At 47.3% G+C, this 23,774-nt stretch overlaps 1 protein-coding gene across 3 annotated transcripts in view; it reads left to right on the forward strand.

Annotated features, from left to right (window-relative positions):
• The window catches only part of GTF2F1 (general transcription factor IIF subunit 1), a 208,191-nt gene that overhangs the window by 49,550 nt on the left and 134,867 nt on the right, over window positions 1-23,774 (forward strand). For all 3 annotated transcript variants that reach the window (XM_086963671.1, XM_086963673.1, XM_086963675.1), the window contains exons 4-5: window positions 22,653-22,725; window positions 23,345-23,538. In XM_086963671.1, coding sequence (XP_086819797.1) covers window positions 22,653-22,725; window positions 23,345-23,538 — 267 coding nt within the window. The remainder of the gene's footprint in view (window positions 1-22,652; window positions 22,726-23,344; window positions 23,539-23,774) is intronic.

Below are 23,774 nucleotides of genomic sequence, written 5' to 3' on the forward strand. Positions count from 1 at the left end.
ACCATTTTCTGCAATGTTTTCTTCCAGGGCAGTGAGAGCACTTCGGACATTAGAAAAAAACATGCTATCCTGAACCATCCCAAACAGGTCTTGTGGTGGCCCCCAGGGCTTTGTCTCCAAAAACTATTCAACAATGGGAACTTGCTCCTCTAGGAATGGAGGAGCCTTGGAGCTATTAAAAGTACCAGCCATTTGCCACCTGAAGTAAGTGCAAGAACTCCTGGAGGTTGGCATCCTATTTGGGTAGTTGGTTTTGAGGCGGACGTTTTCAAAGACTATAGGCTGGACTCTCTTTTTAGGGGCACCTCTTGAATCTAGAGCATCCTTGGGTACCTAACATGTCTACATCAAAGATAAAGTATCCCTGCTTGTACCCAGTCACCGAAACAACTACTTCTAGATATGAGCCCTGAGCGCTTCCCGACTCAATTCAGATTACCTAATGTGGTGTTCTGTTGTCATGGTGGTTCACTATGACAACAGAGCACTGCTATTCTATGTGGAATGTAGGGTGTGGCAGTTTGAGATGGAGGTCCTCTGCGTAGGACCTATTCCTGTGCTCTCCCTTTTCGCCTATTGGAATAAACCACGACTTACCTCAATTCTTCTGCCGACCCGTCTTTACGTTTTGACGGCGAACGGACGACCCTGCGTGCATGTCCTGGAAGCTAGCGCTCACTGGCGGACCCTCTACTGCCTACAGCCACACTTACGCTACTTGTTCGTAAGGTGTATCTGGGAGGGCACAGTGGTTGCCAGGGGTTCTTGAGCCGCCATACAGTCTGGATTTAAGGGATAAACCTTGGTTTTTGCTCCTGTGACATGCAGTTTTGTGGTGCACGTACAAACTGTTACCCCGTATTGCACAGCGTGAGGATAGGCATGAAGAGGCCATTATCTTCCCCCAGCGAGTTTACGGAGGACGTCCCCGCGCTCAGCACGTAATCTGGTTGTGCTCTCAGTGTTGCGGTCAAGTGGTTAGCCAGCTGATTCGTTGAAAGACGTCTGTACGTTCGGCAAGTCTTCCCGTTGTGCCGTCACAGTGTTGCTGACAGGCTTCAAGCAGCGCAGAGTCGGGCAGTCAGGCAGCGTGAAGCTTATCTGCCTTTCTCTTTATTCTTAGAAGCCGATATTGACGTCCACATCTGCTACATGTTTCCTGCTGGCGTATCTGCTTCAAGTCAGGTGCTGTTCTTCAGTGAAAGCCTTGTTGGTACTCCGGTAGCTCTGATCTTTACCATGCTTCACCTCGAGCACTCTGTGATGCGCACACCTGTTGGTAACTGTACAGTGGTGCGCACACCTGCGTGCACTGTTATATAGTATAGTACAGTGATACGCACACTTCTGGGCCACTATATGACTTTCAACTTGTAATTGTTCCTCATATAATACGCACACTGTACTTTAACTATTACTTCTAAGTACGGTGATACGCACAACAATAGTTAAGTACTTGCGTGTCATTCAGGGCCGGACTCGCCATAGTGGGCACCAGGTGTTTTCCCGGTGGGCCGGAAGTGTGGGGACAGGTTTTGGACCACTGGGGGCCGGTTTTGGTACTGGGGGCCGGGTTTGCAGCAGTGCTGCATAATCGGCCCCCTGTACCAAAACAGCTGCAGTATTTTCCACGCACTATCCCCCTTGGCCGGTCTGACTCAATTGCCAGGGCAGTTTGCGTTCCCAGTCCGGCCCTGGTGTCATTGTTCCTTACATGGTGATACGCACCCTATATCTCACATTTTCTGTGCATGGGTATTCAGTGCTGTGCCTCTTTTAGTACTTACTCTCATAGGTAATTTTTTTCTGTCCACAATGTGTGCGCAAACCTTTTCATTAACTCCACCCTTGCCATTTTTACCTTCTCATGGGGAACCACCCATGAAATGGTCAGAGTGGAAGAAGTATTTCCTTAATTATATTAGCACCATTGAGGAAGAAGGATCAGATGAGTTTTCTCCAGAAAGAAAGAAAACGATTTTGAGACATAATTTAGGGCCGGAAGGGTTAAGGATTTTTGATCAAATAGAGAAGAAACCTCGGTCTGCACCAGGGAAGAATGTGTTTTTAGATGCTCTGGGGGATTTGGACAACTACTACCAACCCACAGTTTGCGCAGCCATAAACTGGTATAAGGCAAGTGTGAACCAATTGATGACTATGTCTCGGCACTCAGAAAATTGGCCATTTTTGGTGTTCTACACCGGCGTTTCCCAAACTGTGGTCCGCGGACCCCCAGGGGTCCGTGAGGCATTCCCAGGGGGTTCGCAGGACTCTAGTACCTGTCGTCGTAATGAAAAATGAAACGCCCATGCTTCCTCACAGCACACAAGAGCTGTGAATGTTGGCGCAGGGGCGGCGAGTCCGCAACAATACAATCAGGAGGCGGGGGCAGCGAGTGGGCAGTCAGGGGGGCGGGGGCACAGCGGCTGAGGAAACGAGTGGAGCAGAAGGCAAAAGGGGCACAAAAACAAGGAAAAAATGAGTGGCACAGAAGGGCACAAAAAATGGGTGGAACAGATGGCAGAAGGGCACAAAAAATGAGGGGAAAACGAGTGGCACAGAGGGCAGGAAGGCACAAAAACCGAGTGGAACAGAAGGCAAAAGGGGCACAAAAACAAGGAAAAAAACGAGTGGAACAGAAGGCAGAAGGGCACAAAAAAAAGAGTGGAACAGAGGGCAGAAGGGCAGAAAAACGAGTGGAACAGAGGGCAGAAAGGCGCAAAAAATGGGAAAAACGAGTGGCACAGAGGACAGAAAGGCACAAAAAGCGAATGGAACAGAGGGCAGAAAGACACAAAAAAAGAGTGGAATGAAGGGCAGAAGGGCACAAAAATGAGGGAAAAACGAGTGGCACAGAGGGCAGAAAGGCACAAAAAGCGAGGGAAAAACGAGTGGAGCATGTGAGAAGTTGGCCTGATATATGATGCTCACTAGTTCTAGTGATCACCTTGTATCAGTCCAAACAACCCTTATGGTGATTGGTTGTAAAGTCAACCTTATAGACCAGCTATCCTAGTAGCGTGGACAAGAGCAGTCTTTAGGCTAAACTCTTTTGGCATGTGAAGCCAGCTGTTTTACCACATATAACCCCTTGAATACCAAATGAAAGGACACCACACAGGTTGTTATGAAAATAAACAAGATATTTATTAACTAACATACACCTCTGAACTCTTTGAGATCAGAGGGCTAAGCACATGACAATACTAAAAACGAAATACGAGTTACCACAATATTTACACGTGTGCCTTAGGGGCACGACAAACCATATACTTGATACAATGGAATGCGAGGAAAGAAAATACTGTAAGGAGATCCAGAGGCTGGAGGACCGCTGGGACTATGCTACAAACTAGGTAAGTAAGGAGCAGGAGACCCACGGGACTCGCGTGCAGAGTGGAAACTCTCACGCGGTATGCGTACCAGCGTCTATGGATGCTACAGTTTACAAAGTTACGGATTCCGGACGAACCCGGCTGGTTGGAGGAAAAACAACAGTGGACCTGGACCCTAGGATAGTGAACACAGGCCTCAGCACCTAGAAGCTTTAGTTACCTAACCCACAGGCTGCGGGTGCATAGGGCTGAAGTTGTGTCTGGTTTGCTGCGTTGATCCCGGTGATGCCTGAAACAAGTAGTTGCTGGCAGGCGGCCAGGTGGAGGAGTCCGGTGGTTCCAAGGATGGAACTAGGAGGAAGAAGTCCTGAAAGGGAAGGGGACAGAGTCTTGGTCACTAGCCAGTGATGGTGCTGGAACCAGGAGGGAACCAGATGCTGTCGCCGCGTTCAGGTGGGAGAAGGGACACTTCTCTCTGTAGCTGCGCGGACCAGGAGCTGTTCTCTACGACCAGGCTGGAGGCACGAGCTGTCCCACGTAGTCTGCTGCTGTTGGCGGTGTTGGATCGTCGATCTGGTCAACAGGCCTTGGCAAGTGCAAGGCACGCGGTGGAATAAAGATGGCGTCTGGTGCGGGCCTGGAGGGTCCAGGGTGCTTCTCTTTTGCAAGGAAGCAAGGGCCAGTCTGGGGGACCAGACCAGCGGTGTTGAAATCTTCGGGTCGTCGTCTCAGAGGTCACTAGCCAGCCGGCAAGTGACCAGACAACAGGAAAAGCAGCAACCAGGCAAAAGGGCCCCACGCAGATCACGTGGATGCTGGGGGGCTGGTCTTTAGTGCAGGAGCTGTGTCGATGTGGGGCTTCTCAGACCCCGGTGCACTCACTCGAGGATCCCTCGGCAGTCGTACTGGAAGCGCTGTGCAGGTTTCTTCTAGATGGCCGTCTCCAAGTTGCTCGTCGCACCCACGGGTCCCAGCTGTGCTGTGGATGCGAGTTGAGGTCAGAGGAGTCTGGAGGTCCGGGTCTCGTCGAGCTGGGTCGTCTGATTCCAGGGAGGAAGGACTTGCAGCAAACCGCACAGGAGCTTGATGGTGCCTGCAGCGCAGGATGGTCACTCCCTGACCATAGGGGAGATTCTTCAGTCTTCTGATGTTCAGGGGGTCGAAGGTCAAGAGTTCTTCGTGGAAGTTGTCAAGATTAATCTAATCTGGAATGGGACCAGCTCCTACCTTTATCCGGCTAAAGGGGGGCTGCACTACGACTAGGTCCCTCCTCTGGGTGTGACCAGGAAGGGGGGTGGTTACACCCCCTTTCCTTTGTCCGGTCTTGCGCCAGCACTGGGGCTGGGGTGCCCCAGGAACTGGTTTAGACCGGTGTATGCACAGGACACCTTGTGTGCCCCGGGCATGTCTCATTCCTTTCAGCCCTGTCCTACCTAATGCACAAAATCCTGTCTGGGGTGTTGCTAGCACCTCCCAAGGCAGGAAACCCTTTGTCCGAGCCTCCCTCGCTGGAAGGACTCCCAGCAGCAGGAGGTCAGACTTGTGTCTGTGGTGGCAGCATCCATTTTGTGATGCTGAGGCTCGTGTTAACTTTAACCGGGGTTCACAGTTACATACATGTCGTGTCCCTCTAGAAGGGTGGAATGCTACCCCCTTCGCCAGAATTGGCGAGGGGGTAGTATTCCAATTCGTATGACACCTTACTCGACATGCTTTGATAATGCTATGCCAGAGTTAGCATTTGACCGCGAGGTTCATAATGCACTTAAGAGATATGGTATAGCGTTATCATGGAACAGCTATTAGGACTTGGTTCCGCAAGCTGCAAACGGGCTCAGCTCATGCCAGAGCACCATTTCACATAATTCCAAGCACTCTGCCTTCAGATTGATAAGGCCTGCCATAGGAGTGACTGATAGGAGTATATGTGTCCATTTTTAGGGTTAGATATAGGGATACTATATCTAAAGCAAAGGGTGATTACACCACCTTGCCCAGCTGATTGATCAGCCAGTTGTATCAGATTTGGATGGCCAGCCAGGGATGGCATAATACATGCTGCAGCCCCTAGTAGGCCCTGCGTGCACCTATGCCCTGGGTACCTAAGGGGCTGATAAGGTGACTCAGTATCCAATTAGATATGTACCTAGAGTACATGGAATCAATTTTTCAGAGAGAGCAGTGGGCCTGGGGTCCTGAATAGCAGGGCCCCAGGTCAACTAAGTCGAAAAACCAGCAAAACACCAGGCAAAAAGATGGGGGCAACCATAGTCAGATATCCACCTTCCTACAGAGCAGAAGGGCTCAGAAAACAAGGGGAAAATGTGTGGTACCGAGGGCAGAAAGGCACAAAAAATGAGGGAAAAACGAGTGGCACTTAGGGGCAGAAAGGCACAAAAATGAGGGAAAAACTAGTGGAACAGAGGGCAGAAAGGCACAAAAAATGAGAGAAAAACGAGTGGAGCAGAAGGGCACAAAAAACGAGGAAAAAATGAGTGGAACAGTGGGCAGAAAGGCACAAAAAATGAGTGGAACAGAGGGCAGAAAGGCACAAAAAAACGAGGGAAAAACGAGTGACACAGAGGGCAGAAAGGCACAAATAACAAGTGGAACAGAGGGCAGACGGGCACAAAAAAACGAGTGGCACAGAGGCAAAATACAGAATACAGAAATACAGAGGCAGCTAAAAACAGAAGGCAGAACGGGCAGAGAGGCACAGGGGAAGCGAGGGGAACAGAATAGAAAACCGGGCAGAGACACTGGGCAGCGAGGGGTACAGAAGGAAAGACCGGGCAGAGAGAGCACAGGGACAGCGAGTGGAACAGAGGGTAGAAAAAGGGGCACGGACCACATACAGGCAGCGACGGAAGACAGACAACAGCAGCCACAGATACAACAATGAAAATGCAGGCAATAAAGCGTTGAAAGGCACATGTGTATAGGTTACCGTTACTTGGCAGGCAGGTAAAAATAGGTGCAGCCAGGATCAGCAGTAGGATTATCTTGCTGCTGTCTGATTGCTCACTTTCAACAAGCCCTTGGGTGAATTATGTGTGCTGTCAAGCTTTCATATTTAGACATATCAACCTCGTATTCTGTGTAGCCTTTGCAGTTTGTTGTTGGCTAGGGATGGGGCATTTGGCATCCTAACAGGAGAGGGTCATGTCAGGTGCCACGCGAGGCCTCTATGAAATATGCCTTAACTGCACTGTTCACCCCTTGGTGGTAAAATGTTGTTCTGCTGTCTGTGACTAAAGATTATGTCTAACAGGGGGTTATGGTAATTGGCATAGCATTGTTCCATGATCTCGCTGAAACAATATGCCTCCTGTGCAGATACCTTCCGGCCATCTCTTGCACTTCCATGATGAACTCCTAATATAGACCTTGAATTTGCTCTGTACACTGGACTCATCGCTTTGTGCACTATCTTGTTAGAATTTTCACAATATTCGTTGCTCCTTGGGGCATGTCTTTATTATAAAATGCTTCATAATTGTATAATATTTTAGACCTTCTTAAACTGTGAATAGGTAAAAATGCTAATAATTCACAATCATTCAACCTGTTGCTGTAAGGAAGGGTCACCACTCCAAGGCTCTGGAATGAGAATGTAGAGGTGCTGCTATGGCTGAGAGCAGGAGACTTGTACCACTAAATAATACACTGCTGTATGCATACATGTCCATGCCAATCGACTCAATTCAGGCTGTCTCCCTCTTGAAATTGCCTCTGCTTCAAAAGGCGTTTTTAAAAAGAAATTTAAAGTGTACAAATTGCTTGGGGGTCCCCGGCTTCCAGTAGTGATTCACTGGGGGTCCTTAGGAGTCAAAAGTTTGGGAACCACTGTTCTACATGACAAACTGGTGAGAGACCGATGCACCTCATAAGGACATTATTGTAATTGCTAAAAAATGTTAAATGTTTAAGAGATGTGCTAAAGCAGTCGTGAATTCTCCTTCTAATCCTGATTTGGCTAGCACTAGCAGCGGGGTTGTTTGTAAGATCAATAATAAGAGTAAAACAAGGAAGTTAAAACCTTTAAGAGGAGATCAAAAGATTTCCGAATGAGAAGAATTTCCAATGTTACAGGTGTGGTAGTAGGGAACACCTTGCCATGGACAAAGGATGCCGTGCGTTACAAGCTAAATGTCTTTATTGTGGCATCCTGGGTCACTTCGCAAAGGTGGGTAGACGGACAAGTAAGAAACCTCATGTAGTTAAACTGATAACTGGCACAACTGAATCTGAACAGTTGGATGATAACATCGATGAGGGTGTGTTGTGCATTGATGCTCATGTCCTTAAGTTTAGAGGGGTACTCCAAGGCCACATGTGATATGTAGATTGGAGGGGTTGGTATCGCCATATTGGCGGACTCTGGCTCGCTGCACACTATTAATGAGGGCCTATGGAAAAATAAATTCATACCAACCTTGGGAGAATGTTTGATTGACTCGGATATACATCATGTCACCTTTACTGGTCAAAAGATACCCATGTTAGGATTTAGGGAACTTAATTTCGAGTTCAAAGGTAGTTGCACTGTGAGCAAATTGTATGTGGCTAAGGTGGGACCGCCTGTCCTAGGTTGGGTAGACCAGAAAGCCCTGGGAATAATCCCCCCCTCCCCACCCCCCAAATGGGGTTGACTAAGTCCTTTTATTCTATACTCTGGCACACAATATGGTGGAAGAGTTAAAATGTACCTATCCCACTGTGTTCTCGGGCACCGTTGGTAAATTGAAAGACCTTGTGTATCACTTAGTGCTTTAGAAGGGTGCAGAACCTATTTGTCACAAGGTTCGGAACATACCCCTTAGTGTGAAGAAAGAGGTTGCTGAAAAACTAGAAGGACTTTTAAAGAAAGGCTTTTTGAACTGATGGAATGCTCAGAATGGCTTGCCCCCTTGGTTGTAGCTCGCAAGAGTAATGGGAAGATCAGACTTTGCATAGACTTAAAGGATTTGAACGAAAGAATTGTGGTGGACCAGTTTCCCTTGAATAAGATCAATGAGTTACTAAGCCTTACCAAGGGAATTAACTGGTTTTCTACCATAGACTTATCCTCGGCATACCACCAGGTGGAATTACACACAGAGAGTACACATTTGACTGCATTTGTAACACCCATGGGTTTAGATTCTTACGTATGCCATTCGGACTTGCATCCGCCGCAGCCATTATTCAAACGTTGATGCATCACCTCCTTAAGGACATTACCCAAGTGACCTACTTCCAGGATAACATCCTTATTATGGTAAAAGCAAGAAGGAACATGTCATTTTAAATTCGGTTGTAGTTTGTTTAAAAAAAAAGGTTTTGGCATATTTCTCAGTATACACTGCCATTTGCCTACAACCCTGGGGCCGGCAGCATGTCCACTTGATGATTAAAACGCAGCTACTACGCCAACATCCCATAGGGTAGGCAGAGCTTGTTAAAATGATGGGCATGTAGTTCTTATACTCAGATAAGACTCAAATTGCAACCAAGTATGTCTAACCATTTAAACTATCAAAAACAAGCTCCCCCCCCCACCTTCCTCTGCCATCCTTTCAAATCAATAGACCTGCACCTTTTCACCCCATACGACAACTTAGCTGTTGTCTTGTTAATTCCCGATCTGCATTTGTTTCAACCATTACTCTCCACCTCACTTTTCGGTCGGTAGCAGTATGTGTGACTCAAGTAGCCCGTTACAAGTATAAAAAGTACCTAACCAACTGACATTTGTGATTGTTTTACGCGGCTTGGTCTTTCCGGAGGTCGCTCCCACCCGATCTCAGCCAGCCAACAAAGGGATCCCATATGTCTGATGGTCTGGACCTTCTAGGCATTAGCTCCCAGGAGTGGGACAATTGATCCCCGCAATAAGTGGCAGCACTCAACCATTCGGCTATTGTAGGAGGATTTTGCGTCTTCCAGTGTATTGCCACCTGCCGCTTCGCCAGCAACAGCAAGATGGCGTGATTTTACGATGACCCTTCGGCACCTCCAGTACATATCCCAGTAGTGCTATCAATGGTGTAACAAATAACTGATTGTTGGTTATATGACCAATGTGTCTAAATACTTCTAATCAGAACTGTGCTATTGGTCTGCAGTCCCATGCCAGGCGAGTAAACGTGGTGGCGCTCTGAGCTCCACATCTCCAGCATCTCGTATCTGGGTGTAGACCCATGCGATGCAATTGAGGTGGTGTACGATATACTCTGTGTAGGAAGTTAAAGTGAATAAGCCTCAATCTATAGTTCGTGAGAGGTGTTCCATTTGGGAACAGCAGAACTGCCATTGTTTGTCTGTAATGGTGAGATCGGTGTCTCTCTCCCATTCCGCCTTAGATGTGGTGTTGACAATTGGGGATTCCCCCTGACGTAATAATGTAAATGCGAGTTATCAGTTTGCAGGAAGATGAATTGTATAAAATATGCTCCAAAGCTGGCAATGTAGAGGGCGACTGGGGGAATTCCTCATATCTAGACCGGCATGCTGCCCTAATCAGATAGTATAATAACATATCTGATGCTGTAGGTGTCTGGGAAAAGATTGCTCCCTTTCTCTAATTCGTGAAACTTTACTCTCATTTTGGTCGCCTTATCTAGTAGTGGAGCGAGAAGGGTATTCCCACCTATAGGCATGGATGGTGCATAGAAGACCTTCTGGCGTGCCCTCTTTGCAATCCCTTGCCATGCCCATCGCACAGGCTCCACTGTGTCTTTTTCCAGGTGTGGTCGCTTATAATGTTGATATACGGCCATGTTAAGTGGGAGAGGTGCAACTCTATCAATTTCTATTGCCACATGTTGCTGATTTGGTGTAGGGTGCTGCTAAAAGTGCAGATATTGTGCCCGTGTGCTGTACGCCTATAGCTCGAAATCTGGAGCTCCTAGACCTCCCTGTGTAAATGCAGTGCCAATAATTTCCACGAAACCTGAGGTTGTTTTCTCGCCCAGATTAATTCTAGGCTGTTCGAACAGAGTCTGCTAAAGAAATGGGTGTTTAGTGACATTGGGATGTTTACAAATAAGTATAGTAATTTAGGCAATATTACCATTTTTGTAATTGCTATGCGCCCTGTTAAAGATAACTGCAATTGTTTCCATCTCAGTATTTTACTTTCTAGACAGTCAATTACTATTCCGTAGTTGGCCAACCATATTTCCTGCATAGACCTGCTGACCCATATTCCCAGATATCTTATTTCACCTACAGCCCACTGTGTTGGAAATTCAGTGTTGAATGGTGTTGTAGTATTCGTGAGCTGCAGCAATGTGGATTTCGCCCAATTTATCTGGATTCCCATTAGCCCACCATATCCTATCAATTCCCTCATCACTGTATCCTCGTTATCATTAGGATTTATTAAGTAAATTGTCATGTTGTCTGCATACATTGATATCAAGAGGCCTCTGGATGTAAAACCAATACTCCTTTGTGTAAAATATTGTCGGAGTCTGGCTGTAAAGGGTTCGGTGGCTAGCGCGAATTTCAATGGCGATAGGGGGCAGCCCTGTCTTGTTCCCCTTGTGATTTCAAATATGTGCTCGTTAACCCGACTCTTGCCGTCAGGTTTGTGTATATTATTTAAATTTGCTTGATAAATATGGGCCAAAGTCCCATTTGAGTCAGTAAGGTGAAAAGAAACTTCCATTCTAATGAATCAAAGCTTTTGTGGCGTCTATTAATGCCGCCACAGCTTGCACATGAGGGGCCAAGTAGTGCAGAAGACCAAATAACATTCTTAAATTGTGTGCAGTCGAGCGGCCTGGTATAAACCCTGATTGGTCTGGCTGTGCTATCAATGGGAGCATCGGTTGTAACCTGCTTGCTATTAATTTAGCAGATATCTTGGCGTCCATGTTGATTAGAGACAGTGGACGATATGAATCCGGCTTAGTCGGATCCTTGTCTGGTTTCAGTAGGGTGATTATGGTGGCCTCACGCTGTGTCGGCGGAAGGATGCCTGTTTCCATTGCCTCCAAATATACCTACAATAATCTGGGGGCAAGTATATCTGCATATTCTTTATAGAATGCTGCAGGTAAGCCATCTGCACCTGGGGCCTTATCTGCCTGCATGCTACTGAATACTTGCCTAATGTCTACCACCACCGTGATTGGCATCTCCATGTACTCTCGGGCGCCTCTGTTGAACCAGGCCAGCGCCATAGTGTCTAGATAGTCGATTATGTCAGTCTGTGACTGGTGTGTTTGTGTAGTGTATAGTTGTTGATAAAATTGGGACATTGTGTGTAGTATGTCTGATGGCGTTCTGGCTATCTCTCCTCTCTGTAGTTCGGCAATCTAAGCTGACCCCCTTGGTGTTCAAAGTAATCCCGCTAGTGTTTTCCCTGGTCGCTCACCCTCTCCATAGCGTTGCGCCTGTACGTATTTATGCATATAGGTCGTTTCCCTCTCCGCTTCCTTCTGGAATTCCATCAATTTGGCCCTAATTTGTGCTTTTGTATCAGGGGAGGGGCTAATACGTTGCAATTGTTCTAGCTCTCAGATTTCAAGCTCTAGTCTTATTAGTGTATTACGTATGTCTTTGAGGACTCCCGTTTTAAGTGCTATGCAGTTTCCCCTCGTGACCACTTTAAATGCTTCCCATAGTGTTCCCGGTGATTCTAGTGTTCCTTCATTTAGCGCAAAATATTCTACGATCTTATCTCGCAGCTCTCCTCTCGGAAAATCAGATCTAAAAGTGCACTTGACGGATATCTCCAGGTAAATGGTTGGATGTATGATTTAGGTATGCTTATTTTTATCTGAGTGGGCGCATGATCGGAAAAGGTGCGTGGATGGTGAGTGGCCTCTATTATCCAGGTATGCAGGTCCCTAGAGACTAGCCAATAATCTAGTCTCGACCAAGCATTCCGATGATGTGTTACGCAGGTGCCTTCCCTAACTGTAGGTTGCAGTGCTCTCCCGGAATCTACTAATTGGAGATCCTCTATGATATTCGACCGCATTGCTGCAGCTTTCAGGTGGTGCTCACAGGACGCTCCCTGTCCATCTGCCATCGTCGAGAGAACCACGTTAAAATCACCTCCCCACAGAACTGCCCTGTGTTCCATTGTTTGTACCTTTTGCCAAATTTGTTGAAAGAATACTGGACTATCACCAAAGGGGTGTTGTATAGCTCACCTTGCAGCATAATGTATCTTCCTTCCCTATCTATTATCATGTGGTGTGTCTTCCATTGAGGTCCTCTACGTATCAGTATTGCGACTCCCCTGGAATAGTTTGAGTATCCAGCCTCCACCACCTCCACCCCCCCCCCCCCCCCCCCCCCCCATCTGTTATTTCTAAGCATTCCCGTTGATGCGGTCGTCAAATGTGTTTCTTGTAGTAGACCTATGTCTACTGCATGCCTCGTGAGATAAGAGTGGATCAGTCTGGTCTTTCTGCGATCATTTAGGCCTCTAACATTCCATGTGAGGCAAGTTAGGGACTTCATGTTAGTATGTTGTAACATATATATGTGCAGTAATTGGGTCTGCTACATTCACGTGTTTCGGAGGTGAATCTCTGTAACGTGTTGGTATAGTGTAATAGCTCAATACTTCTCTCCTGGCGCGTAGGTGTGAATAATCTGGTGCATGTCAGTCTCGCATGATTCTTGCGTATTTGTACATATCGTGACAGCCCAAACAGGTTGTGTTGCTCCCGCCCCCACTACCCTTAACTGTGAACAATTACCCATAGTAATGGACATAAGGGAATCATCCCATGGGGGCACGTGGGGCTGCGGGCAAAACTCCCCTGCACGTATGGCAGGGTGGCCGAGCACTCGACATGCCGCCTGAACCCATGGTACCATTCAATACACAATGTCTACATTTGATGTCCGGGAGGACTACCAGTGTACATGTGAACCCTTCTGCTTTTCCACCCGTTGTGTTATCCTGTCAATTCGCTCCACAAGCGGGTCCATTTTCGAGTCTATACCTTGGAGACTCGTTTTCAGCTCCCTGAACATCGCCCAAATGTCCTCGTTCAGCAGTTGGCTTGTGGTAGCATCTTCAGTATGATCCTGGTGACCGGTGTCACCCTCTGCCGATTTATTGGTCTTTTTGTCAAAATTTATGCGGGGCTGTCGTGAGTCCAGTTTCCCCATTATTGCTGACTTTGTTTGCAGTAGTATACCCTGCGCGCCAGTCGGCTGTGCCCTCCGCATGCAGCTCTTGAGTCGGGCAGCTTGCTTGGTCTGTCTCTGCCTTTCTTGCTACCTTCTGCGGGCTTATCTCTACCAACAGCACTGTCTACCGCTAATGATCTGCATCTGGTATGGAGTACTATAGGTCTGTATCACACTGCCAACCGCCGCCTCCTTATATATGCCTGTCGCTCACCAATGCAAATATTCTTCCTGCTTATCTCCCTTATTAGACACGTTAGTTAGTATTGTGGCTCAAGTCGCATACCCTTGTAGTCACTGCTGGGCCTGGGTTTTGCCCCAACTGATTCGAGGAGCTTTGGCTGTATTAAACAAAATGGCGGGTCTGCCTCTGGTCTTTGCTTTCCGTTCCCCTTGGGTGAGGGCGGTCTACCGTTATCCGCCCCCAGCTCCTGCAGGTTATGGCCAATATTCCCCAGCTAGTTGGGCCACTAGTAGTTGCAGCGCTTTGGTGGCAGTCCTGTGCCTCGGCAACTTTTACAGATATTAAAACCGCGACCTCTGTTTTATACTGGTCTGCTGCTGTCTACTGCAATGAGGATATGGGTAGGCGCTTCCCACTTGTTATGATAGCTTTCCGCTCACCTTAAATTGCAAAGTTCTCGCAGCTAAATCTCTCTGCCTGATGTTGCTGTTATCGATTCTGAGCGCCAGGGAATCGTGTGTCTCTTTCCAGCATATATAATCCTTCGGCCGTACTCCCATCCTTTGAATGGCCTTCCCTTGGCTTACTGCGCCCTCTGTTAAAAGCTGGGCTGGGCGAGGGACTGCGCCGACCGCTCTAGCTATCCGCGGCTGCACCCAACAAAATGGCAGGTCTGTCTCTGGCCACCTCTTCCTACTTTGGTTCAGGGCGGTTTACATCTCTTATCGCCTGCACCTTCAGTTTATAGCATGCATTTCCCTTTTAATGTCACCGGTTTTGTTTGGCAGCACTCCGGCTTCAATCCCGAGCCCCAGCTGCTGTTTGAGTTTCAAATGGCGACCGCCGAATATGCCGGACCCCAGTCACCTCCAGCCAAAAGCAGATGTGTATGCACTTTTCCTATATTTATTATGTCTTTCCACCCTCAGTGACTCAGTGTTTCACCTGTTAATGCCTTTCTGATGAACCTTGTGTCCGTCGAGCCGGTGCGGTTGGTTCCGCCGTCTCCACCCGGCCTTCTGCGCTCTGGGGTGGAGCTCACTTGAGGTCCTGGCTGCGTTTTTATGGCCTCGCGAGTAGGCCTCTCACTGGCGCGAATCTGATACCAGCAAACGGTTCCGTCTCTGCGATGAATCATGCCTCTCTGCCGCCGTCAGATAATCCGGACTCAATCACTGCATGATTCTCCGTGTGTGGTTCCTGGGTCCAAGTATAATGAAAGGATTTATGACGGATAATTGTGGCTCGACCGGTGGCGGCGCACTAGTGTGCGGCCATCTCGCTGCACAGCGAAGCCATGTCCCCCAAATTTGGTTTTAGTTAAGCTGAGAGACAGTGGGCTCACTGCTGAACTAGAAAAATGCTAATTTTGCAGAAGCTCTCTTTCTTACCTTGGGAAAAATGTGAGTGACATAATTAAGGCTATTAAAGAAGCTCCAGCACCAGCCTCAAAGGATGAAGTACGATCCTTTCTGGGTTTAGTGGAATTTTATTCCAGGTTTGTTAAGGTTTTCGCTGGGAAACATTTAGCATGAAACAACTACTGAAGGCACGTCAAGAATTTGTTTGGAATGAAGGGTCGCAAAAAGAGTTTGTAAGCATTATGGAGGATATATGCAATGCTGTTCCCGTGCAAGGTTGGCCCCACACCTTTTTGACCACTGATGCTAGTGGTAAAGGATTAGGGTCAGTTTTATCCCAGGTTTCAGCAGAAGATAAGGTAAGTACCGTATTGTTTGCTTCTAGATCCCTTATTGATTCGAAATCTATGTATTCAGTGAGTGAAAAGAAAATGTTAGCTTGTGTTTGGGCTACCAAGAAATTTAGGCAGTACTTATGGGGGACCAAATTCCCCATTCGCCCAAATCTCAAGCCTTTAGTTAAAGTTTTGACTACTGAGGGTGCTAGCAAAGCTACAACACATATAGCTAGAATGTCCTTGAATTTGTTGGATTATTGTTAGAAATGCGATTTCTGGTTGTCTAGGGCACGAGCCTAAGCCAGGCAGAAACCACCACTCTAGTCAGGGCAAGGAAGTTACACACTGAAGATAACCCTGCTCACCCCTTGGTAGCTTGGCACAAGCAGTCAGACTTATCCCAGAGGCAATGTGTAAAGCGTTAGCGCAACAGACTCACACAGCAGCGACACACTAGGCACACCACAAAAGAAACTCCACACAAGGTTATATAAAAAAATAGCCTTTGTATTTCTCAGAAAACACATTAGAACCTAATCACATATATACACTGTGCCACCTGGCACTAGGTATGACCTTTAGAGGGAATTATGTACACTACAGGGTCAATCGGGCCATTGTCATAACATCACAACTCAGTTAGTTAGTGTAAGGGTACACGTAGGATAAACACATTGGGTATGAATCATCGAAGCATTACTTAGTATAGTATATTATGCCAAACCTAATCCGCAACAGTGCACCATAATCACTCATAAGGTGCACACTTCAGCTGTGCACTGCAGTAGGGAGATATTGTGCCCACAGACTTTCTGGAGCACATCTAATCACACTATGCCCCAAGTACGTTGTTCACCATTGCGTTATCCACCACCCCCTATGGTATAAATTTTTCGCAAGATGAACTCTCAGGGGAGCTTGCTTTCCCAATGGGACATCCCCTACACATTCCTAAGTGAGGGGGGGGCCACCTGGGCTCGCCCTGTAATGCCATCGTAGAACGAATTGCCCCTGAAACCTAGACGCTTGCAGTTGCCCGCAACCATGCAGTGCAGATGCAACTGTCAGGAATGCGGGGATCACTTCGGTGTTATGAGAGCACCAAGGTGAAAACCTGCCAATGGCTCCTTGGGGCCGGAAAACAACAGTGCTGCCCACTTCCTCGCAAGGGTGCCTCTGGGATCTTGACTGGTCTCTAGCTGCTGTGCCCCAGACAGCGCGGCTCGGAACTGAGGCACACCAGTCCAAGGCGCACTCCTCCTCGCCATGAGGTGTCTCTTCTCCCGGCCGAGCGCAGCCACTCTCCTCTCTCAATCCACAAGTCTCCTGCAGGTCAGGGCAATCTGCCTTGACTCCTAGACCGGCGGCGCCCAGTGACCATGCGTTGCTGCCGCTTCGATGGGGGAGACGCAAAGAAAGCAGGAAGCGAAGCAGAGTCTACCTCGGCTCCGGTGTCTCCGGCTTCCTTGTTGAGCGCGGCCCCGCCCCCAAACAAGCACAGGCAGCACGCGGGGCTCCCCTCTTCCGCACAGGAGCCCCGCCCCCGATCAGGCATCCTTTGACTGCCTTCCAGCTCTCGGGGATCACTCGGCTCCTCGCGGTAGTGGGCCCTGCTCACAACCAGGCGCAAGAAGCACGTCTGGCTTCCGGCATTGGGGCACGAATAGGGAGCAAAGTCTCTGCCGGATTTGGCTCTTTTCTGCTTCTGGCAGTCTGGGGCCATGCAGCAGAGCCCTGGCTGCAGGAGTCCGCTCCGGTGTATGAACACGGTAGGGAAAGCACTCCGTTTCCTCAGCTCTTCCCTCCCGCTTACTGGCCATAAAGGAGAACACTGTGCTGCCCACTGTACAGGGCAATGAAACATTGCTTCTCCACAAGCTTTGCTTACAGAAGAGGAGCAAAACCGCACTCCCCACACGCTGTCGCCAATTGTGTAGGGCAAGCCAGAAGGTCATGGGGATCACAGGGGCCCAGCAGCAAAGTGTCCCCAGGGAAGCCAGCACAAGGATTCCTTTTAGGCAAAGTGGTAGCCCCCCCCCCCTCTCCTCCCCAGGCCCAAAAAAGGCAGCAGGCCAGCACTTCCTGCAGCCCAGTTCCATGGGGGTTTATCCTGGTCCTGCGCAGTCTTCCGTTCCAAGCAAGCCCACAGCACATTTTCATGGGGTCACAGCCCCAATACTTACACCCCAAATGTCTTTGTTCTCCCCCTGGCCCAGGGCTCTGTGCCCGGTCCAAACCAGTTGTGCACCACCACCTCCTTTATCAGTGTAGGCTCTGACCCCAGACACACCACAGGGGGGCTGAGCCAGCATTGTGGAAGGCGGGCACAGTCCCATTCAGTCCCAGGTGCTACTCCTCCTACCACTCCAAAAGCAGATCAGCCTATTCAGCCTAGTGCTGACTCACCCAGCCCCTGTCACTCCAGAGTCAGACATGCAATACACATCAGGCAGGCACAAAGACACCTAGCACACAGAAATGCCCATTTCTAAATGTGGCATTTCTAAAATAGTGATAATAAATCTGTGAACACCATTTCGCTGCATTAATTAATATTCCAAACATACCAAACTTGATCACCCTACTCCTCTCAGATCAGGAATTCCCACTGAAGCACATATCAGGGAATCCCCAATGCATTCCTATGGGAGGGCAGCCTCACAGTAGTGAGAAACCAAAATGGCTGTTGGTCACTACCAGGACTTGCCACACAGTTAATGAACATGTCCTACTTTTTACCTACAATGCACCCTTTACCTAGGTCCTACCTTAGGGGTGACTGATATGTAGTAAAAGGGGAGTTACAGACGTGGCACCCACTTTATATGCCACGTCACAGCGACAGTAAACTGCATGCACCGGCCCTGCAGAGGCCTGAAACAGGTTTAAAAAGGCTACTTTGATGGGTGGCGCAATCGGCGCTGCAAGCCCACCAGTAGCATTTAATTTACTGGCTCCGGGTATATGAGATACCACATTACTGGGGACTGATAGGTAAATTAAACTAGCCAAAGAGGTGTAGACCAATATTACCACGTTTTACCATAGAAAGCATGTGCATTTTACACTGGACAGCAGTGATAAAGTGCCCCGAGTCCTAAAACCACCAACACAGGTCAGAAAAAATATCAGGAAGAAGGAAAAAAAGTTCAGGGGTGACCCTGCAAAAAGGGCAAAGTCCAACAATGTTGCTTATGAGGTTACGTATTTGACATGCAGGAAAAATTTAGTGCCTATTTTTTTTTTTTTTTTTTTAGTAGGTCACCGGTGGGCACTTGGGAAGCCAACAATAAAGAGATGTTTGGGAGGATTGCAGTGTGGCGTGTGTGTATTCTGAATTCAACAAGCAAGCCATTAATTTGGAAGATTGGCAATCTGTGTATTCCGAGGATGTGGTTTGGACCAAGTAAAGGAATATATTTTGTGTGTTTGGCCTAGGAAATCTGTGAAAGGGTGCAAGGAATTGAGAGATGAATTGTCAGTGTCTGATGCAGGACTTGTGGCACGTGGCAATAGGATGGCTCTTCCCATCAATTTACATGGGACATTTTAGAACTAACCCATGAGGGGCACTTGGGCATTGTTAAGTCCTAACAAAGGATCAAGTTAAGTTACTGGTGGCCTGGTATTGAAGCAGAAATGGGAAGGTTTGTGAGGAACTGCGCTCATTGCGCATCTGCCGATAAGTCTTGTACTTTGCTCAAGCCACCTTTAGGGGAGGTTGAACTACCTTCTGGACAGTGGTGCAATTTATCTATTGACATTCTAGTCCTCATTTTAGACAAAGAAGGAACTGCTAAGAGTGTAGTGTTTTTGTTTGATTTATTTTCAAAATGGCTTGAGTTAGAAGTTTTGAACTGGGTTGATGCAGTGAGTGTTGTGACATTTTTGGAGAAGATTTTCCTAAGGGAGGGATTTTTAAGTCCCTTTTGAGTGATAATGGTCCACAATTTTCTGCGAAGGTGTTGAGTGTTTTTTTTTTTTCCACCATGAATGGCATTAGGAAAGAAAAAAACAGTATCATCCTGCTTGCAACTGAGCTATTGAACGTTTCAACAGAGTCATGGGGAGTATCCAAGGCGCCATCAATGCCAGAAAGGATTGGGGAGTAGAACTGAACAAAATGGTTCGGGCATACAGGATTACTCCTACAGTTACTGGGTTCAGTCCCGTCAAAATCCTAAGAGAGAGAGAGTCCCTTACACTGAGGACAATGTGGCATGGATGTCTCAAAGATACCAAACCAAATGGTCACCTTTTGTGGTCAGGAACAACTTAGGGAAGGCACATGAGGTGTACAAGATGTATAATGATCAGAGGAATAAAGTCAAGGAGTGTGTTCTCAAAAAAGGGGAATTTGGTGTGTTTGAAGCTGAGTGTCAAGGTGTGCAAAGATGATGATCGTTTTTCTCATCCGTTAAAGGTTGTGAAGCTGTACAGGTGCTCGGCAAAACTGAGTGATGAGAAGGTTGGCACTTGAGCAAACTTTCTAAGTGTAACAGCATACTGTTGTGGTACAATGATGGGCTCGAATCTTCCAAATTTTGGTTGTTGGATGAAAGGCATGAATTGTTGCCTGTGCCTCGTGCACCATTCCCCTTCTGCTTCTTCTTCGTCCTCTGCTGTTCGTACCACCTCTGTCGCAGCTGTGGCTGGCCTATCAGGAGTGAAGGCAGACCCACAGGGTGAAGTCACAGTCGAGAATTCAGCCAGAGTGGGAAGTGAGGGTAAAGTTACCAGGTCAGGTAGGAAGGTAAACCTGCCACCTAAACTAATGGATTATGTTACCGTTCATTAACTGACTGAATGAGTTACTGTTTATTTTGATGTTCTATTTTACTCTGTTTCCTATTGTTCCTATATGTTTACTTATCCTCTTATACTTACCTTGTTTTCCTTCCATTTTGTTTTGTTTCACATATAAATGTTCTATTTTCAATTTGTTAAAGGGGGAAGGTGTGTGGTGTTGTGATAACACCGTGGTTCACTATGACAACAGAGCACCACACTGGATATTCTATGTGGAATGTAGGTTTGGTAGTTGGAGATTGCGGTCCTCTGCGTATGGCCTATTCCTGTGCTCTCCCTTTTCGCCTACTGGAATAAACCACAACTTACCTGAATTTGTCTGCCGACCCTTCTTTACACCTAAAGCAGCCCCCTTAGAACTTCATTGACCATAAGGCTATATGTTAAACACTGAGCAAGAGGGAGCATAAGTTAGTCTGAGGTTGGTTCCCTGACGCAGTAGGTGTCTGGTACTTCTGGTTTTCTTTGCTGATCATAATTTTAAATTTGCTTCTTTCCTCCAAAAATAAAGCATAATCTTTTCTAAAAGCTACCTATTAACTGGACGTTCAGGTTACCACCAAGACAGTTTTGCTAAGGGAAAGTACTTATCAAAGGGAGCAGTTTCAGTTTGAGTAATAATATTGTGGATATAGACCCAATGGTGAACGACTTTGATCAACAAGAGTATGGCCCAGTTGCCTCCACTACACCAAGACACAACCACAGGCTTGTCAAGAGTGATAGCCAAGGGCTGCATCATGAAGATGAAAAACTGCTGTGTTCAAGGTACCATGCTTGGGAGCTTGCATAGTCTGTGTTTCACCTGAATAGGATGTGGTGTGCCAAGTGTAAGCACTTTGACACAACCTGTAGCGCTTAGTATGATACTACTACTAGAACCGCGTAGAAAAACAACACCAGCTTAGTGCAGGAAAAGCATGGATTCTCAGAGCATGCAGTATTTAAGAGCATCTGATTGATGCTGTGCCCCCACCCCCTCTACTAGAGGTCCAGGTACACAGAGAACTGTTGAAGCATCTCTGAATACCCTCGGTCAGTTGATTCAACTGCTGCGGGTTTTTCTGGTGGTCTGTTTATAACTGGGAGCCTTCTCTGTGCAGTGCGTTTTAGCACCCTGCTTCCTTCCATCACAACCTGTCAGAATAACCTGTAGCTCCAGCTTGGCTGTGGATAATTTGCGAGGCTTTATCATTCCCCTGCTTCCTTCTCTAATGCATGCCTTTTTGGCCAGTGACAGGATGCTCCACCTCCCCTCAGTATGCCACTTATGAGTAACATCGCCTTGATCTTTGTAGTAAATCTACATGGGGACATCTATAGCTACAGAACGTCTCTTGCTGGGCACACCTCATGCCACCTTATGCACTTCATTTGGCCTGCACTGACATAGCCACCTTGATATCAAAAAATTGTCTTACCCGGGGTATGTTGCAGAGGTAAATGTTGGTTAAGATAGTGCATACCAAGCAGAACTTATGCAATGGCAGCCTACATTGAGCATGGACTGCCGCTCCCCTATTTTATCAGCTAAGAAAAACAGCAGTGTATGCTGGTTTAATTATAAAGAAATTGTGTAAACTGAGTGAACATCTAGATGGTAAATAAGCAATGTGGAAACTCCTATTTCTTCACATCATTTGCACCAAAGCGCTCGAGCCTTCAAAAGCAAACCTTAATTGTGCATCAAATACCAGTCCAACAAGCACAACACTGTACTGAAAGGTTAGACTCTTTTATAGGGATCTTTAGAGTTTGAACATGGCGGTACCAAACTGACGGTCTGCCCAGTCTGTAGAGTTGGTTTGACTGCCATGCTTTTGCTGGTGGTGGCTCCGCTGGCTCTTCCGGCGGAAACCTTACACTTCCAGCCTGGCTGACTTGGGGCCGTTTGTGTAAGCACATCTGCCCTATTTAGAGCAAAACATCTGATGTACCTTATAAAGAAATATATTTTTATTCAGACTGCGTGGGAAAGCCTGCCAGTCCAGAACAGCAAAAGAGAAAAATTAACCCCACTCTGTGGGAGAACCGCCAAGGGTGTTGTGGTCATTAGTATTTTGCTTTACACAAACAAATTCCCGCTTTGAGAGTTTTTGTAAAACAAAATGTTTGAGTGGATGCCTGCAACAAGGCATCTACCGCTCAGCAAACGTATTGCTTTCGGAGGAGCTGCCATGTCGACGCTCGTCCTGAAGGCACATATCTCTGCCAATGTGGCAGAAATCTCTAAATACTGCGAGTGGTAGTCTACCAGAGGATCGGAGGTTACATTGGGTCCTTAGATTGCACACCTCCTGGCCTGAGAGAAATCACAGAGCACAAATGTGTCACCAAAGTTACAGTACAGCATTCCTAAAATCCAGCATAAAAAGTTGTGCCATTTGAATTGTTGTGGTTTCCTGTAATCACATGAGGCACCAAGGGTTGTATTTATATGCATTAATTGTAAAACTCACTCTTTTTATTTTAATGTCAGAAACACCACAAAGAAATACAACCTCATGGGCTTCAATGCGGCTGAAAAAATCAACTTTGCAACGTGGACTCAGGTAAGGCTGGCGTGTTTGCTCATGCCAGGCAGGGCATGAGGAAGTATAGGATCCATATGAGACAGAAAACCAGAGCAGCGTTTGTGGGAACTTGGAAGGCCGACAAGTCCACAGAGCTCTGGAGCAAGGCAGTATTAAAAATGTGTTAGTTAGCTGGGATTAATTGTGGGGAAATGTGAAGTTGTGCATGCAGATGCAAGCTGTGGTAAGTCTATAGGTGAGCATGGGGCAAAGGAAAGGGCCTGAACCTGTGGCACTGGTGGTGTTCTGCAGCCTGGCTTGGTGGCCGCGACCTTGAGCCAGGAGTAGTGGATGCTGGTTCAGTGGTTTCTTAAGTTGGGCAGGGTGGAGGTTGCTGCTGCTGGAGTTGGGTTGGGCCTGTGAGAAGCTGTGGAGACCATAATAGCAATGGGGAGGAGTGCTCATGCCTGCTTCAACCCTATGCTGAAGCTAGGCTGGGCGTGGAAATTTAGCTTCCCTCAAATGGGGTAGTCACATAGTTTCTTGTGGACTGTAGCAAAAGAGGAATGGTGTCCTTTTGAAAGTCATTGCTTATATTGCTGTTCTCTCCCTTTTTAATGCTCCATGGTTCTGTTCCTACAATTCTGTTAACTTTCAGGCTAGAATGGAACGGGATCTCAGCAACAAAAAGATTTACCAGGAGGAGGAGATGCCGGAATCGGGGGCTGGAAGTGAGTTTAACCGCAAGCAGCGCGATGAGGCGTGGAGGAAGAAGTTTGGCATTGTCCACAAGCAGTTCAAAGTGGAAGACCAGCCCTGGCTGCTAAGGGTGAATGGAAAGGCAGGACGCAGGTAAATGTCGCTGGTTATCAGCTGCAATATGTGAAAAGGAAGATGGAGGAAAGATGTGCATTATTGATATGTGGAAGTGGGACATCCGTGCAAGATCATGAATTGGAAAAAGAACAGAGAAGTAGAAAAATGATGAGAGAAGACTTTGCAGCCAGCAAACTGACAGTTATTGTTGGGCTGGGAAAATCGGAGATGGGTAGGGAGTTAAAAGGTTAAAGGTAGAAGACCTTTGCGGT

The sequence above is a fragment of the Lissotriton vulgaris genome, chromosome 1_1 (assembly GCF_964263255.1).
Source record: "Lissotriton vulgaris chromosome 1_1, aLisVul1.2, whole genome shotgun sequence".
In the NCBI taxonomy this organism is placed as follows: domain Eukaryota; kingdom Metazoa; phylum Chordata; class Amphibia; order Caudata; family Salamandridae; genus Lissotriton; species Lissotriton vulgaris.